General features: G+C 37.9%; 3 protein-coding genes across 13 annotated transcripts in view; all 3 read right to left on the bottom strand.

The window, feature by feature from the left end:
• LOC113105511 (uncharacterized) overlaps nt 1-3,287 on the bottom strand; it is a 40,089-nt gene extending 36,802 nt beyond the window's left edge. For 3 of the 11 annotated variants that reach the window (XM_026266590.1, XM_026266593.1, XM_026266594.1), the window contains exons 1-4: nt 3,098-3,287; nt 1,692-1,794; nt 944-1,008; nt 1-248 (exon numbers count right to left, since the gene is read on the bottom strand). In XM_026266590.1, the coding sequence (XP_026122375.1) occupies nt 1-104 (104 nt within the window). In that variant the 5' untranslated portion in view covers nt 105-248; nt 944-1,008; nt 1,692-1,794; nt 3,098-3,287. Of the gene's footprint in view, nt 249-943; nt 1,624-1,691; nt 1,795-3,097 lie in introns of those variants that run through there. The other 8 variants (XM_026266595.1, XM_026266596.1, XM_026266597.1 and 5 more) reach the window with 5 other exon arrangements.
• Nucleotides 3,288-6,169: 2,882 nt separating this feature from the next.
• On the bottom strand, nt 6,170-11,680 carry taf6l (TAF6-like RNA polymerase II, p300/CBP-associated factor (PCAF)-associated factor). The gene is made up of 11 exons (XM_026266589.1): nt 11,365-11,680; nt 10,716-10,802; nt 10,451-10,601; nt 10,314-10,364; nt 10,092-10,186; nt 9,724-9,798; nt 9,378-9,598; nt 9,105-9,237; nt 8,894-9,022; nt 7,898-8,394; nt 6,170-6,890 (listed from the first exon to the last, which is right to left on the bottom strand). The coding sequence occupies exons 1-11, from the start codon at nt 11,509-11,511 to the stop codon at nt 6,542-6,544; spliced, it is 1,935 nt and encodes a 644-aa protein (XP_026122374.1). The 5' UTR covers nt 11,512-11,680; the 3' UTR covers nt 6,170-6,541.
• A 470-nt stretch (nt 11,681-12,150) lies between these two features.
• Nucleotides 12,151-14,127, bottom strand: cth1 (cysteine three histidine 1). Its single transcript, XM_026266588.1, has 2 exons — nt 13,922-14,127; nt 12,151-13,472 (listed from the first exon to the last, which is right to left on the bottom strand). The coding sequence occupies exons 1-2, from the start codon at nt 13,928-13,930 to the stop codon at nt 12,528-12,530; spliced, it is 954 nt and encodes a 317-aa protein (XP_026122373.1). The 5' UTR covers nt 13,931-14,127; the 3' UTR covers nt 12,151-12,527.
• Between the last annotated feature and the right edge of the window lie 1,836 nt (nt 14,128-15,963).

The raw sequence follows: 15,963 nt of genomic DNA, 5'->3' as shown, positions 1-15,963 counted from the left end.
CACTTCTTAGTGCACTCAACGGTGAGTTCTTGAAAGGACGCGGCAAACTGGAACTTCGTCGCTCTTTTGCCAGCGCGCTGAAGTCTCTTCCAAACCGATGTCATGATGACTGCACTTATATTAGACAAATCCTCACAGAAGAGACCGCTGAATTAAAAGTGCATCGTGGGAACTGCTGTGTCACTTCGCCTTCCCCGATGTTTCAGGGACAGTTCCGCGCCCCCATGCTCCAAATGTCAAAGTGAAGGCTGCAGAAGATAAGCGCAGACAGATCAGAGGAAACATATCTATAACCAACCACTTGGGTTGAACTGACATATCCTGCACAGCAAACCCTTAGAATGGCGGGGGAACAGAAATGTAGCGGTTTTATATAGTTTATATATTTATATAGTCAATGTAATAAGACAATAAAGAGTTTGGCTATAGGAAGTATAGCCTTATTTTCCTCATTAAATTAATAGTGTAGCTATTTTAATATAGCCATTTTTATGTAAAAGGGCTAACGTTTTGATTAAAAAGTCCATAATTAATATATATATTAATAGCAATATTGTATACACTGTAAACGTATTTTTCTAAGTTGTAAATAAAGATTATGTATATATTCTCAGTTAATAGCAATATTAAATACTCTGTAAACTTATTTTCCTTTAAGTTTCTAAGTTGTTTACAGTTATTCCAATGTATTACTTGCTGTTTCTCTATAACAGTAAAATTTACTAGCAATTTCTATGTGATTTTTTTTCTACACCATTAATATTTTTTGATGTTTTACTGTTTAACAGAATAAAAAAAAGGCTGTTTATTGATAAATTACAATGTGACAACATGCCCCACCATTGTGAGCACGTAAAATTAACTTTACAAATATTATCAGGAACAAAGAAAATGTGAAAGTACAGATCTTTCCTTCTGGGGAAGGCAAAGTAATATTTCTTACCTTGCCATGGGAAGCAGTTTATCTTGTTGAAGTGAATGGTGGTTGGCAGGGCTATTGAAATGACTCTGTGAAAGGTTAAAGGTCACTGTTACCTCATTTGCAAGCAGTTTTTTTTCACTGTGCTTTAAACAATAGAATGAAACCAAAGACTAGTGTCAGCAAGAGTGGGATATTACTTTGCATTGCTTCTATAAGTAATACAGGTGACTGTTAGTTCTTGCTCAGTACAGTCATACTGTTAGGTGTGGCTAAAATAGCAGCGGATAGCCTGATGTTATGTTATCTTATTATGACCTGAGACCAGTTTTGTAGACATCATAGCATCATTTTAATCCTAATATGGGCACCTGGAGCTGATTCTAGATCAGTGTGAGTGGGACAGGCTGGAACTTGCCCCTTCTGATGAAAGTTTAGATTTGCTCAGGTGTGGCAAGTCCAAAACCAAAGGAGAAGTTCTGCACGCAAAGCAAGATAAAAATCGCTGAAGCTCTGCTTTGTTCTAGTCTTTAGAAAAGATGACCAGATCTAAAATAGATCCACTGAGATCCTCTATCCAAAATGCTCTTGTATTCTATTACAGCAATTTCTCTTCTGAAGTCCTCTCTGGAATATGACAACAGATTCATTTAATTATTTTAATTTAATTAGTTGGATCATTTTAATTTGTTCATCAAGCCAAGAAAAGGATTGGGAAAGGGGGGGGGGGCATAATATAAACCTAAGGATCAAGAATAAGGTTCCCGCTCACAGCCGTACACTTCTACTTCCTGTTAGTTGAGCTTGTCGTGGTTTCAGTACTTCCTGTTTTCCTGTGACATTGACCTCCTCAAGTACCAACAGCAGGAAATGTTCTAAAAGAAGACAAATCTGAGCGCCATTGGTACATTTCTTAGTTTCATCTTTAAACCATTTCAGCCATAACAATGACTGCTTACAAACTGGACACCATTCAAAAAGTTCAGTAAACTGATCAAAAGTGTCAGTAAACACTTTCACATTGTTACCAATTTTTTTTTTTTTTTTTATGTGCTAAAACCTTCTATTTATCAAAGAATCCTGAAAACATGGCAATTATTTTAAATGGCAATAATATTTCAATATATATATATATATATATATATATATATATATATATATATATATATATATATATATATATATATATATATATATATTTTACCGTATTTCTGACTAAAAACAATGCAGCTTTGGAGAGTCTTGTTTCAAAAAACATTTGGAAAATAAACTGTGTATGAACAAATTATATAATCAGCATAACAATCAGAGTGAAAAACTATATGAAAATTTTTCGGCAGGTTTGTGCCACTTCGGACGAATGAAATTACCTTTAATAAAAGCACCAACTGAACTGGCTTGAACTTGATAAAACATTTATTAAGATCTGATGATCATGTTCTCCAAGAGCATATTGTACTTCAATGGAAACAGGAACATCTGACCTTCTGAACATTGGGATGAATGTGAACCGTGTCACATATTTACTTACATTTGTCTAATTACCTATGAAGAGTACATAATTTTTTTTTTCTAAATTTAATAAAATTCAATTCGATTTTGAGGACATTTTAATTTATATTGATTGTGGTCTCAGATTTTTGAAACTCACTTTATTTGGAAAAATATTAATCATATTTTTTATATCCATTGTATTTTTTATTTTTTATTTTTAAAGTAATTGATTTAAACAATTATCACCAATAAGAAACAGTTAAGAACTGCCTCAAACCTAGATTCCAGATGTCCAATCTATCATCTTGCATTCTATAAGAGCACAATATGAACAATAAACAATGTGAACTTAATTTCACAGGAAGATAACATTTCATGACCTTTCAACACACATCACTTTCTAGTTTGGAAAACTACATTGTGTCAATGTTACCCCATCTGTTCACGATCAGGGATAACATTTAAACCAGCGTGACAAATATAGACATGCATGTAACACCTGCTAACTGTCAATCTGAATGAAAGAGCATATGACAGTGTGAAAGCATTAGGTACTTTGGTAACAAGGTCATATGTATCCACCACATGCATGTGTCAAAAATGGCTTTAATATATTTAAAATGTTTTTAATGTGTTAAAGCCAAATAAATGTTAAATGTTGGATTTAATGAGCTCTATACTGACCTGATGAGGATTTGAAAAGGTTAAGGCCAGCGGGTTTTGGAAAAATGCTGTTTATGCTTCATGGTCCTTACGGTAAATGAGCGGGGGAACCCCCCCATAATTTCTTCAGCTCCTCTGGGAAGTTCACATCACGCCTCCTTCAGTCAAGGACTTGTGTCCTGTGTTTGTTAACAGATGTCAGCAGTTCTGCCATTAGGATAATTTGAGGAGAAACAATCTTACTCATTTCCTATTTTTATCCTATGGGTTTGCTATTTACAGACTATTTTTTTGAAGCTTATTAAACTACTGTTTAATTCAAGTGACTAAAATTGGGTTGAGGTTTTGTTACCCAACACTGCACCAGCTTTTGGGGTCTAACCTTACTTCAGTCCTGACCTACATACAACTCTTCTAACCATATCAACAGATCTCAGAAGCAGCTGTTTCAATACACACACAATTAAATACATATATGTAACCAGTTCTTGAAGTGACGTGCTTAAATAAAAAGACTATGTAACACACACACACACACACACACACACACACACACACACACACACACACACACACACACACACACACACACACACAACAATTCATTAAAAGTAATTGACTGAACATAAATGTGCCCTCTGCTTCAGCACAACTAGGCAACAGCAGAATTGGACTATAAAAGACTGAAGACCATAACAGAAGAATATGACCTCATTGAAAAGTAAGAGGTGGAGCCAGTGAAGTGTGTTTATGTCTGACTGGTAGAGCCATCAGCACTGGGCACAGATTCTGAGTCACCGTCCCACACACAGAGACTCAAGCGCACACACACACACAAACACACACTCACCTGCCCCCTCCCCCTTCTGCAGCTGTGAAGAACATGTGAAATATGAGCATCTCAATTTGAAAAATTTTATTGTAATAGGCTGCATACTTGAATTAATAAAAAAATCTTGTACAAATCAAATACATTTTAAATCATTAAATTATTTTGAAGATAAACTGTGTCTGTTAAATTACAAAACTGTAATTGTAATGGATGTATTTACCTTTCAAACTGCTGAATTTTAAGGGAGAAAAAAAAACAGAAAGAAAAAAAAAAGGCTAAACTACATGAGAAATATTTTAATATTTTACTCCCAGGATGTTTCACATGCATTTGGTTGAGCTGTTATCTTGAATAACGTAAAATATATGATAATTTTGGGCATTTTCATTCATTATACACTACTATTCAAAAGCTTAGGGATAGTAATGCATTAGATTTTATCAAAAGGGACAGAAAAAAAATTAAAATGCAGCTTAAAGGAACAGTTCCACTCATTCTCTTCTATAGGAGAGGAAGAATTGTATACATTTGTTAAATCATCTAAACCATTTTTCCATTTAAAAAATAGATCTAAATTACGACCTATGCTCTCAATGTCAAATTCAGATGTTAATCCATGCATTAATGGTCTCCAGGATAGATTATTGTAATGCTTTATTGGGTAGTTGTACTGCACGCTTAATGCACAAACTACAGCTAGTCCAAAATGTAGTAGCTAGAGTTCTTACTACCAGGAAATGTGACCATATTTGCCCGGTTCTGTCAACACTGCACTGGCTACCTATTAAACATCGTATAGATTTTAAATCTTGCTTATTACTTGCCCTGAATGGTTTAGCACCTCAATATTTGAACAAGCTCATTACATCATAGTCCTCCACATCCGCTGCGCTCTCAAAACTCTGGCAATTTGATAATACCTGGGATATTTAGTGCATAAACTTTGGAATAACCTACCTAACATTGTTCGGGAGGCAGACACACGCTTGCATTTTAAATTTAGATTAAAGACCCCTGTCTTACACATAACACACAAATATGCTTCTATCTAAATCTGTTAAAGGATTTTTAGGCTGCATTAATTAAGTAAACCAAAACCGGGAACACTTCCCATAACACCCGATGTAGTTGCTACATTGTTAAAAGAATGGCATCTACGCTAATATTAGTCTGTTTCTCTCTTATTCCGAGGTCACCGTAGCCACCAGAGATCCAGTCTGTATACAGATTAGAGGGTCACTTACTCACTGCAGTCACCCAGATCCAGTACGTATCCAGACCAGATGGTGGATCAGCACCTAGAAAGGACCTCTACTGCCCTGAAAGACAGCGGAGACCAGGACAACTATATGACCCCCAGATACAGATCCCCTGTAAAGACCTTGTCTCAGACGACTACTGGGACAAGACCACAGGAAACAGCTGATTCTTCTGCACAATCTGACTTTGCTGCATGCTGGAATTGAACTGTTGGTTTCATCTGTTCAGAGGCGAACTGGCCCCCCGACTGAGGTTTTTTCTCCATTCTGTCACTGATGGAGTTTTGGTTCTTTGCCGCGGTCACCTCTTGCTTGCTTAGTTGGGGTCACTTAATTTACAGCGATATCGTTGACTTGATTTCAAATGATTGCACAGATACTGTTTAAACTGAACTGAGCTGGATGACATCACTGTATTTCAATGATGAACTGCCTTTAACTTTCATTTTGCATTATTAACTAATGTTGTTCAGTTGCTTTGACACAATCTGTTTTGTTAAAAGCACTATATAAATGTTACTTGACTTGACTTGAATAGACTGATATTTAAGTTAGTCACTGACAATTGTCCCACCATCTCTCTCTTATTAACATATGTGCTTAATCAAACTTGGTACATTGTGAAGGCATCACTGGCAGGTGCCAAGTGCATCACTATTTTCTTTCAATTGTTAAGTTTTTTTAAAAAATATTACAGGACTTTGCAAACTTCTTTTGTGTTCAATGAAAGAATACAAAGCCTGATGAACTGCCCCTTTAAAAAGAATGCTTCAGATTTATCAAAATGCATAATCATTTAAGAATTATTCTCTGGAATTATTCTAGAGTAACTCCTTTAGAGTAATGCATAAAGCAGTTTTTGGTAAACTAATTAAAAGGGGTCATGATGGGACTGTTTAGATTTGACATGCAGATTATTATACCAGGCTTAAGAAAATGAAAATCATTAGCATTATAAACAAACGGGATAGTTTAAATACAAAATAATAAAGTATCACCAAGTACATTAAATGCATTTATTTTTAGAGGCCTACATCATAAAAAGGGCATTTACACACATACATACTCTAATAAACAAGGCAATTGTATAGAAGTATCTGTTCAACTTCATCCTGCTGTACTTAAAAAATAAACACTATTTGGTATCAGGTTCTATTATACTATCTGCAATACAAACAGAAATAACTATAAGAGAATCAGTAGAGCTATAGCATAAGAATCCTGGATATTGATTCAAAATAATTTCCTCCCAATAAAACTTGCCTTGTTGCATAGAGCATATAGAATTGTTCATCTGTAATTACTAGGATGCAGCCAATTGATGAGATGTCACTGTGATCATGCGTCTCTAAACACAAACATTGTCTGTGGATTTTAAAGCGGCAGGTGAAGGGAGTAATGGGAACACGTCCAGCGGCGCACAGGTTTGCTGACTCTCCCTATGACTGGCAGCTTGTGGGCATAAACACGAGGTGGAAGGGTAGTAAGAGGTGGAGTTGGGGTAAAGCTCGTCTGAAAGCGCCTTCCCTGACAGCGTCGCCCCATCTGCCGCCCGCCAATGATGAAAGAGAAAGCAGGAGGTCCAGCCTGAGGCAGCGGGAAGCGGGCTTTAGGGAAAATGTCTCGGGATTGGCTCGTTGATCGTCCAGGACGTGACGAAGATGACCTGGAACGTGAGACAGAAGAAGAGGAGGAGGAAGAAGAGGAGGAGCGGGCAAGAGATCTGCAGACACGGGACATAAAGAGACATCCAGTGAGAAACGCACAACACAAGAAAATGTGATCATCATCATAATATGAACCAAGTTTTGCTAAACATTTTGGACAGTTTTATGATTGGGTCAGTGTCATTTTTCACATTCATTCTCAACATAGGGATTTTTAAAAAGACTTTGTTGGAGCCATGTTCCAACCAGTTATGGGGAGAATCACAATATTACATTGTTTGTGTTTGAAAATTGGACAAAAAGACAAAGACACAAGACTAAATGGATTGAACAGCAGAGAAAAAAAAGAAACCCCATGAAACACTGCGAACAGCAATCAAAAAGTAAAAATAGAAGATTTGAAATGTAAGGATATATGTAAACAATATATTTGACAATGATTACAATATCTAAATCAACACATATATTGAAGCAGTCTGAGAGTGAAAAGAGAATGACTTATGTCATCTTTCGGCAATTTGTTTGTCACAAATCAGAGATTCCTTTGGAGGATCATGGGTAATGTAGTTTTTCACTAGGAATTCCTACATTAAACAATTATTTAAAAAATAAGCTAAAGAATGCTGGCTTTAACAAAAGCATACACCATCTATTAACAATCTAGTAGCTCACACTCACAGTAGGTCTCTATTTGAAGGTTATCATTAACAATCTACAGAAACTTGTTTTTGACCACAGGATAAAAAATATAAAAGGTAATTGTGACTTTTTCCATCTCGCAATTTAGACTTTTTATAGAATATCTCTCTGGACTTTCTCTCAAGAAATTATGATACTTTTTCTAAAACAGAAAAGAAAAAAATGTTCCTGAGTTAATATCTAGTTTATTTTGTTTCCACTACAAAAAATAAAATAAAAAATAAAACGTCATTGTGACATTTATCTCAGAATTCAGACGTTTTTTATCGTTTTACCGTTATATCTCGCAATTCTGATTTTGAGAGAAAAAAAAATGATAAATTCCCCTATGGAGAAAATTACTAAAATGTTGTTCAACTCCTACCTCCCTGGGACGGTGGCAGCCAGACTAGGTGGTTGTGGTTCCATACGAGGGCTTCCATCTTGTCGTGGGCTTATATTCATACTGGCAGTTAGCTGGGGCATTTTCCGGGTATTCTCAAGATTTGGGGCACTGCTTGCTGGCTCTTTCCTGCCCTCTAGTGGTTGGCAGGGACCTGGAGGAGCGGTGCCACCTAGTGGCGGGTCGGTGCTGAAGCGAACAGCCAGACTGTCTCCAAAAAAAGAGTAGAGTTCACAGTACATGGCAGGAAGAGATACAGGAGTCCATTCTTCCCATGGGCAGCCAGCTCCACCTGCTTGGAGATGGCTTGCAATGCCAAGAGGGGGTTCTGAAAGAGGTTCGGGAGGCGGGCTGAGGCCAGGCGAGTTTTCTCTGAAGCCGACAGCCCCTGTGGTTGTGCCTGGTAGAACAGCACCACTTCCTTCTGCTGCCAAGGTCAGACTGAGAGCCTTCATCTTCAGCAAACGCTCTACCGCCACCTTCAGGGAGGAAAGTAAAGTGGTCACTTGACTTTAGAGGTTTAGATAAGAGACTTTTAGGCTGGGCTAATGATGAAGTGTTGGATGGAAGGTAGTGTGAACAATGAAAATTAAACCTCAATACACCTTTAAAACACTGCAATTTTTTTAAATAAATATATGCACATCATGTTTCAAAATGAAGAACAGCACTGTGTTTTTTTTTTTTTACACGTGAGCTTCGCATGAATCTAGTGTCTTTTAGTTTTCCAGAGTGGGTCTCTTATAACTTACAACTGGTAACACAAAATGCTCAAACCATCTTTCCAAACTTGCAATGAGGAGCTCTTATAAACCAGTTGTTGTTAACAAAAAAAAGCAGCTTTTAGGACTCTCTGTGCTTTCCAGCAAAATAAAAGATGTGTACAAACATAGAACTTGAATAAAATCAATACATTTATATCAGCATCCTGAAATAAAACTTAAGCACCACAGTCACGGTCTAAAGTACTGTACTTACCAAAATGGCTCCATAGACTTTGTGGCCGTCTGCTTTCACCTGAGCGTTGGACACAGAGTAATCATCTAACACAGCTTGTAGATTCGCCCAGTAGGCAGGGAGGTGAGGATACAGCACACGTTCAACAGCCTGTGTCAAACACATACACACAAACAGTTTGATATTCATTAGTAAAACACATTGTGTTGTGTGTTATGCTGTCTGTGTTTACCTTCCAGCCAAGAGCATGCAGACCCACTACAGCTCCATAGTGTGAGCAGAGAGGTCTAACCGGATCGGAGAGAACCTTCTGCAGAGACAGAAGAATCTGATGATACAGCCCACTCACAAGATCACCATGTGTCCTACAAGTCAACATGAAAAGAAAAAAAAAACAATCAGTTAAACTGGATCGATTGATAAAAGTTTCAGGTTACCAGAACACTTACAATAAAAGTTCAGAATTTAGCAAGTATTACTTTACTGAAGGATGCTAAAGAAATACCAGAAGATGTGGCTGAGCAGAAGGGCTGCATAGTCTCTCAGGGTCCAGTGGTCATTGAGGGGGTTGATGGACGCAGCCAGAGGCTCCAGGATGCAGTACATGACACTAGACACCAGACTGCGCACGTATGAGCCCAGGTACAGGTATGGGTTCTGCACCAAACTCTTCACCATGTGTAGGAGTCTGTTTAACTGGTCCAGATCATGACTTACTGACTTTACCTAAGAAAGAGGAAAGAAAGACAGTCATGCATAATAAATCAAGGTGCACATTTTTATATTAATTACAAAAAAGGTCATTATTATATAAGGAAATATTTGATTTTGCATGCCATGGACAAACTTACCCCACTGATGACGTAAACAAAGTAAGGCAGGAGTGCGGCGATCTTTGAATTGGACTGGAGGTCTAGCAAAGCCACCTGATGGAAAAATAAAAACATTGTTATACTAACAATGGAAAACACTAGGCACATTAATAAAATAAATACGCTACAGTTAAAAAGTTTTGGGATGGTATGATTGCAATGTTCATAATCGAATGTGATTCATTTGCGATTATGAACGCAATATTGCGTAGCTTGTCAGCGAACTACGGCTCTGTGTATTAAATGCCACTCCATCTTAAAGCACGTGATGGAGATTTACTACTAATCACAGAACTGGCTTTACTGACGAGATGCACATGATGATCACGTGCAGCCCTAGTAAGTACCTTCATGAGATGTGGGTCCTCTCCTAAAATGGCTCGTGTTATTTGCTGGTAATACTTCAGCAGATCCTCTGATAGAGACTGAACAGCAGTGGGCACTAATAAGACAACACAAATAAACCAACACAGAATAGAGCTGGGTGAACTATTGAATACTTGCAGTATGTTATCTTGTTTATTTTAAGCCGATTAAAATAAACAGAAATTAAGATATTTGAGGTTTACCTGTGCCTTGAGGTTCCAGATTGCCTTTTCCATCAAGATATGACACATGCACTGCCGATGACACAAAGCAGACATGTCTTTTAAACAAATGCAAGATGGTAAACTTGAGAACATTACACTAACGATACCTGGCATACCTCGAACCATCGTCTCTGCACAGCCTTTGGGGATGTTAGTAGCAAGTGCCAACTCGACCAGATTTATCTCCCGATCCTCTACAAAGAAAAGCTCTCCTTCCTTTAATGGACGGAATGGTAGGGCATCTTGTGCACCATAGCCGCAAACAGTCTAGAAAACATGCAGCGAGTGTAATGCTGTTCTCCAGGTGTTGAAGTGTAAGAAACACCACCACAATGCCAATTAACATTAAAAACTCTTTCAAACCGAATGACGAATATATACCTCAGTATTGCTCCACCGTAGCGCTCGGTTGAAGTCTTCCACACTCAGCTTCCTTCTCTTTGCATGTCTCATGAACTGTGAGCTGTTCTGTAGTGGAACAAAGAGATGAAATGTACAAACTTAAATATTAAAATGTGTGACACTTTACAAAGTCTTGTATTACAAATACTTTAGTTGAATATAAACACATGCAAGCAAAATAAAATCTACAAAACCTCAGCAGGAAACAATTTATAAGACAGTAGCACAAATCAGCACTGCTTTAAAGCAAAAACTAGGTTCGTGTGAGGATGCATCTCTTATGCAGTAGTATCCATCAGCACAAAAAAGAACAAGACATCTATATGTAAAGAGCATGAAATGCATTTCAGATAAGCGTTATAATTTTAAATCTGGATTAACAACACACATTACAATTGCTTTAAATAATAAAACAGGTGCATGTATGAGAGCACGCAATGCATGTACAACAATCCGTAAAAGCCTCGGAATGACAGTCGTGAATATTTAAGCGATTAGAATGGCCTTGCTGAGACGGTAGAACCCATCAGAAACAGCTTGCAGGGGACATTAAAACACAGTAATATACAATAGCACGCAATGAATGCAATTCTAATATATATGATGAAGTCCTGAAGTCGTCTGTGACCTGTGTTGCCTCTCTGAGGCGGTAGCACACATCCTCGGCCAGCAGAGCTGCCACCTCCTCGCTGAGCTCCACTCCGGTGCTCTCGGCCATTAGTTTGATGGATTCCCGGGGCACCTCGGCGAAGCGCCGTTCCTCCCTTTCCGTCATATTTAAGTTAGTGAGATCACTAAATAAAGACGCTGTGAATTACATTAAAGATTTAGAGCTAAAACGACAAGGTTTCATCAGCGTTATACTCCTACATTAGCACAAGCAGCTAATCTCTCCAGACTGGTATACAACACACTGGTGGAACGCGCCTGATTGGCTTATTCTCCGCGCATGCGCATATATTCTGGGCTCAGGAATATTGACTCATTTTAGCGAATCTTTTGAATCGGTTCACGAAGTGATCTTGTGGTTTCCAATATCAGTAAACAGACATTGAAAAAACAAAATATAAGCAACTTGTTTTTCTTCAGTGCAAGGCTATAAATCCAAAAGTAGTTAGCAAGTGGTGGAGAGCTCTTAAATCCTCTCGTTTAGACTATATTTGTGTTAATGTTGATAGCTTTTTGTGGTGTAAAAAAAAAAAAAGAAAAAAAAAAAAGCTTAATACTCAAAGCAACCATTTTCCGAGACCCCGCCCCCCCCCCCCAAAAAACTTTAGCTTGGTTTTCACAGTCAGGGTCATAAATGCCTAACCTTATCGACACTTATAATCTAAGTTTTGCAAAAACTTTCAAATGTTCAGTTACCTTGTCATCAGTTATTATTGCAGTTAAAAACAATACCCACATACACAAGTCCTCTTAGGTGGTTTTATTGAGAGCAGAGGATGCAGATGTTTCTAAAATAAAATTTTAGTTTAAATAGAACAAATCCACAAGTTAGAAACATACATAGTCAAATCCTTCATAAATACACACACTGGTTAAAATGGTCTCAATTTACACTTAAGTGGCTTCATTCAGTCAGTCAAATAAGTGGCTTTAGAAGTACAAGACCGACTTGAATTAAGAAAAAGCAAGCATTTGAGAATTGGTCTCAAAAAGGTAGTTAAAAAAAAAAAAAAAAAAAAAATTAGCAAAGAGACACTGTACACAACTACAAAGTAAAAACAAAGTTAATAGAAATTCAGCACACAGTCACTGTTAAAAGTTTACAGCAGTTAGCTTCTGGCATCATCTTGTCATCATCTTATCCACAGCATCTTGAGGACCAGCAGTGGCAGTGTTCTCCAGCTGCTGGAGCCGGAGGGCCAGGGGGAGCAGAAGGTCGTTCAGATGTTGGCTGCTGAAGGTGAAAGCATTGTTGGCTACTGCTACCGATGGTGGGGTGACTGGACCAGAACCATCAGGGTACACCGGTGAAGCCAACGCAGATGGAGGGGATGAGGATGGTGGAGATGGTGAAGAGCATATGTCCGAGGCAGGTGAAAGAGATCCCCCATTGGTCATCTGATGAGGCCAGGATGTGTGGGTTGAGTTGACACCTTTGATCGAGTTGGGAAGCCCATGTTGGAAGCGACAACGGGTGCCATAGAGACAGAAACCAAAAGCACTGAAGGTGTGACAGAGGGCACCACGAGGCTTCCACTCTTGTGACTGTGACGTAGGTTGCCAGGTTCGCTCTTCCTCCCCACCATCTGATTCTGAACTGCCCCCAACATGCAAAAAGTGGCATCGGTTCCCGAAGGGGCAGACCCCAAACGCACGAAAGGTACGGCAAGGCACACTCCTGCGTCGTTGACGAACAGGCCTCTGCTCTTTAAGGTTGTGCACGAAGAGACACCGTGTGCCATAGACACAGTAGCCAGCAGTGTGGTAGGTACGGCACAGCTCGGTTTTGTACTTGGGATGACAGGAGGGTACATGGAGGTCATGGAGTCCATGGGCAAACTGGCAGCATTCGGCATACTTGCAGGTACCCGTCTCAGCATAACGGCTGCACAGTTCTGTCTTGTAACGGGTGGAGCAGAGCCAAGGCGTCATCGGGGGTGATGGGGAGTCAACCAGGGGAAGCAAGGCCTTGGCAAGGGACAAGCTCCCACTGCCTAAACCCTCCTCAGGGAAGAAAGCCTCATTCAGGCTGTCAGTGGGGAACAGAAACAGGTCATCTTGACTGTTCTGGGGGAGAGAGAAAAACACTTATCCAAAGCCAACACTAAAAATATTGCCTACATGCCAGGTCCATTAAAACTATCATTTACCATTTCCCACTAGAGGAAAAAAAAAAAAAAAAAAAATATATATAATAATAATATATATATATATATATATATATATATATATATATATATATATATATATATATATATATATATATATATATATATATATATATATATATATATATATATATATATATATATATATATATATATATATATATATATATATATAAATAAATAATAAAACACGCAAATTCAAAATACCAATTTACATTTTAAGTTGTTAGAAATGGTAACACATTTCATGCAGTGACTCAAAGTAAACAGCTATTACCCGAGACATTTGAATAATAATCAGCCACAGGTGACAGTAACAGAATGAAAAGGAAGACAAGATAAGCTTACCTCAAACATTTTAGACCGCTTTACAAAACTCAACAGCAGCTCAACAAAACTTGTTGTCTTTGGTCGTTTAAAAAGTGATGCTAAACCACTCCGGACAAACACTTGACTCCGTTGCTCTATCCCAGATTAAAGACGCGGACTACACCCTGTGCCTGGCAAGCCCAACGTACCAACAACTATTCACCCTGTTGTTTTAAAGCTGACCCGGATTCCGTTTCCGCGTCCCCTTTAAAATATGAATCAGCTGTGAAACGTCCGAATCGTTGAACGTTCGAATTAGCCAATCAGGTTCGGCCTAGGTGACCATCAATCTAATTTGGAACTAGTCTGAACTAAGAATGGGTTTGTCTGCTTTGCTGTGGGTGTTTTGAATTTGATCAAATTGGGATATTGCCGGTGCCTAGCAGGTTCTACTGGAATAAACATTTGACAAGCTTGTTTAGTAGACTTCAAAGCGAAATCCGAATATACACACAGGCCCATCCTGTATCAATCACCGCGTCACACCTCGAGTTGTTAACTGAGTGTTTGTCTGTGAAGTGCAGATCAGAGTCTTTCTATTCTGCTTATTGTAAGGCTTGAGATGAGGATATACATTTTCCGAAAACAAGCAATGGGCCATTACAATCTTAAATTACCCCACTGACTTTAAAAGGTAACAAGCTAATTTTGTCATTTCAAATACGCTTATAATGCTATATTAAACGTTATGAATATATATATATATATATATATATATATATATATATATATATATATATATATGTATATGTGTGTGTGTGTGTGTGTGTGTGTGTGTGTGTGTGTGTGTATATATTGAATGTGAAAGTTTTGACTGATTGGACGAGTAAAGTAGAATTTGATATTAATGTGCTTATGGCAAGACGTTTTAACATTTAATCTATAAACCGGACTAGTATCTTCGTCTTTGACTCGTGCATTGCTGATGTTTATTCAAGAAGTCAAAGCCTTTTGGAAAATCTATTTGTGGCTGTCAGTTCTGATATTGTGGCAGACCGCCACAAAAAAAAAAAAAAAAAAAAATGTATGGGAAACACAAACTCGCACTTTTATAGCAAATCAAGACCAGGTTATCCAGGTACTCAGCACCACCGGTACTTCTGGTACCATAACATTTTCTCTTTTTTTTGTACCGACTGATCAAAAACTAGTACTCATTTACTAGATACTAGTACTGAATTCAATACTGACTAGTGACAGTTGTATTTTGTCACTAATAACAAATGTAAAATTTTTGCCATTGACTTTCTTTGGAGATCCGCTGTGCACTAGGAGGCATTCACTGTACAGGAAATACTACACTGTGAACAAGTGACTGATCTCAGCCGGCACTTCAGCGTCTACATTTATAGAGCAGGAGGAGGGTATTTCGGATTCTAGAGAGCATTTGATTGATCAGAAGATTTGATGAGAACATGAAGTATGATGTGACATCAAGAAATCCGTTGAGCCGTTTTAGAAGATGAAGAGATGAACTGCTAGCTTTGCATGTTTATATCTTCTAAATGCGAATTTTGCCACTGTTTTGACTAACAACTTAAGACTAACATATTGATGCTATCACCCAAAAAACTTTAAGTAGTGATAACTGGCTTTGTATGTTAGCTTATCTTGGTAATTGGTTAACATTAAAAAAATTACAAAAAATTACAAACCTGTTGTCAAACAAAAGCATACTGAGATATTTTTACTAATGTGATCTGACATGGTTTGTTTCATTAAACAGAATCAGGCCACTTCAATGATAAATGCTATGTTGTTTAGCACTGGATTTCAGATTTAATTTATTCTTATAAAGAAACCTGAGATGGCTTGAAGAACGGTGAGTGTGAGTTCATCAAGTACATGTTCCTGGATCAACATCCTTGTAGTAGCATGCTAGAAGCAATGAAAACAGATACTAGTAGTTTATAAGTTAATGTTAAAAGGGCTTTCCATAATGTGCTACATTAAGTTGTTATTCGGCAACCCAATAATAAACAAGTTTTAAAGCTTGATCTTAATTTATAAAATCAACAGTA

This window comes from Carassius auratus, chromosome 7, assembly GCF_003368295.1.
Source record: "Carassius auratus strain Wakin chromosome 7, ASM336829v1, whole genome shotgun sequence".
Lineage (NCBI taxonomy): Eukaryota > Metazoa > Chordata > Actinopteri > Cypriniformes > Cyprinidae > Carassius > Carassius auratus.
The sequence above is the reverse complement of the archived record's forward strand: the minus strand, read 5'-3'. Positions and strand labels throughout refer to the sequence as shown.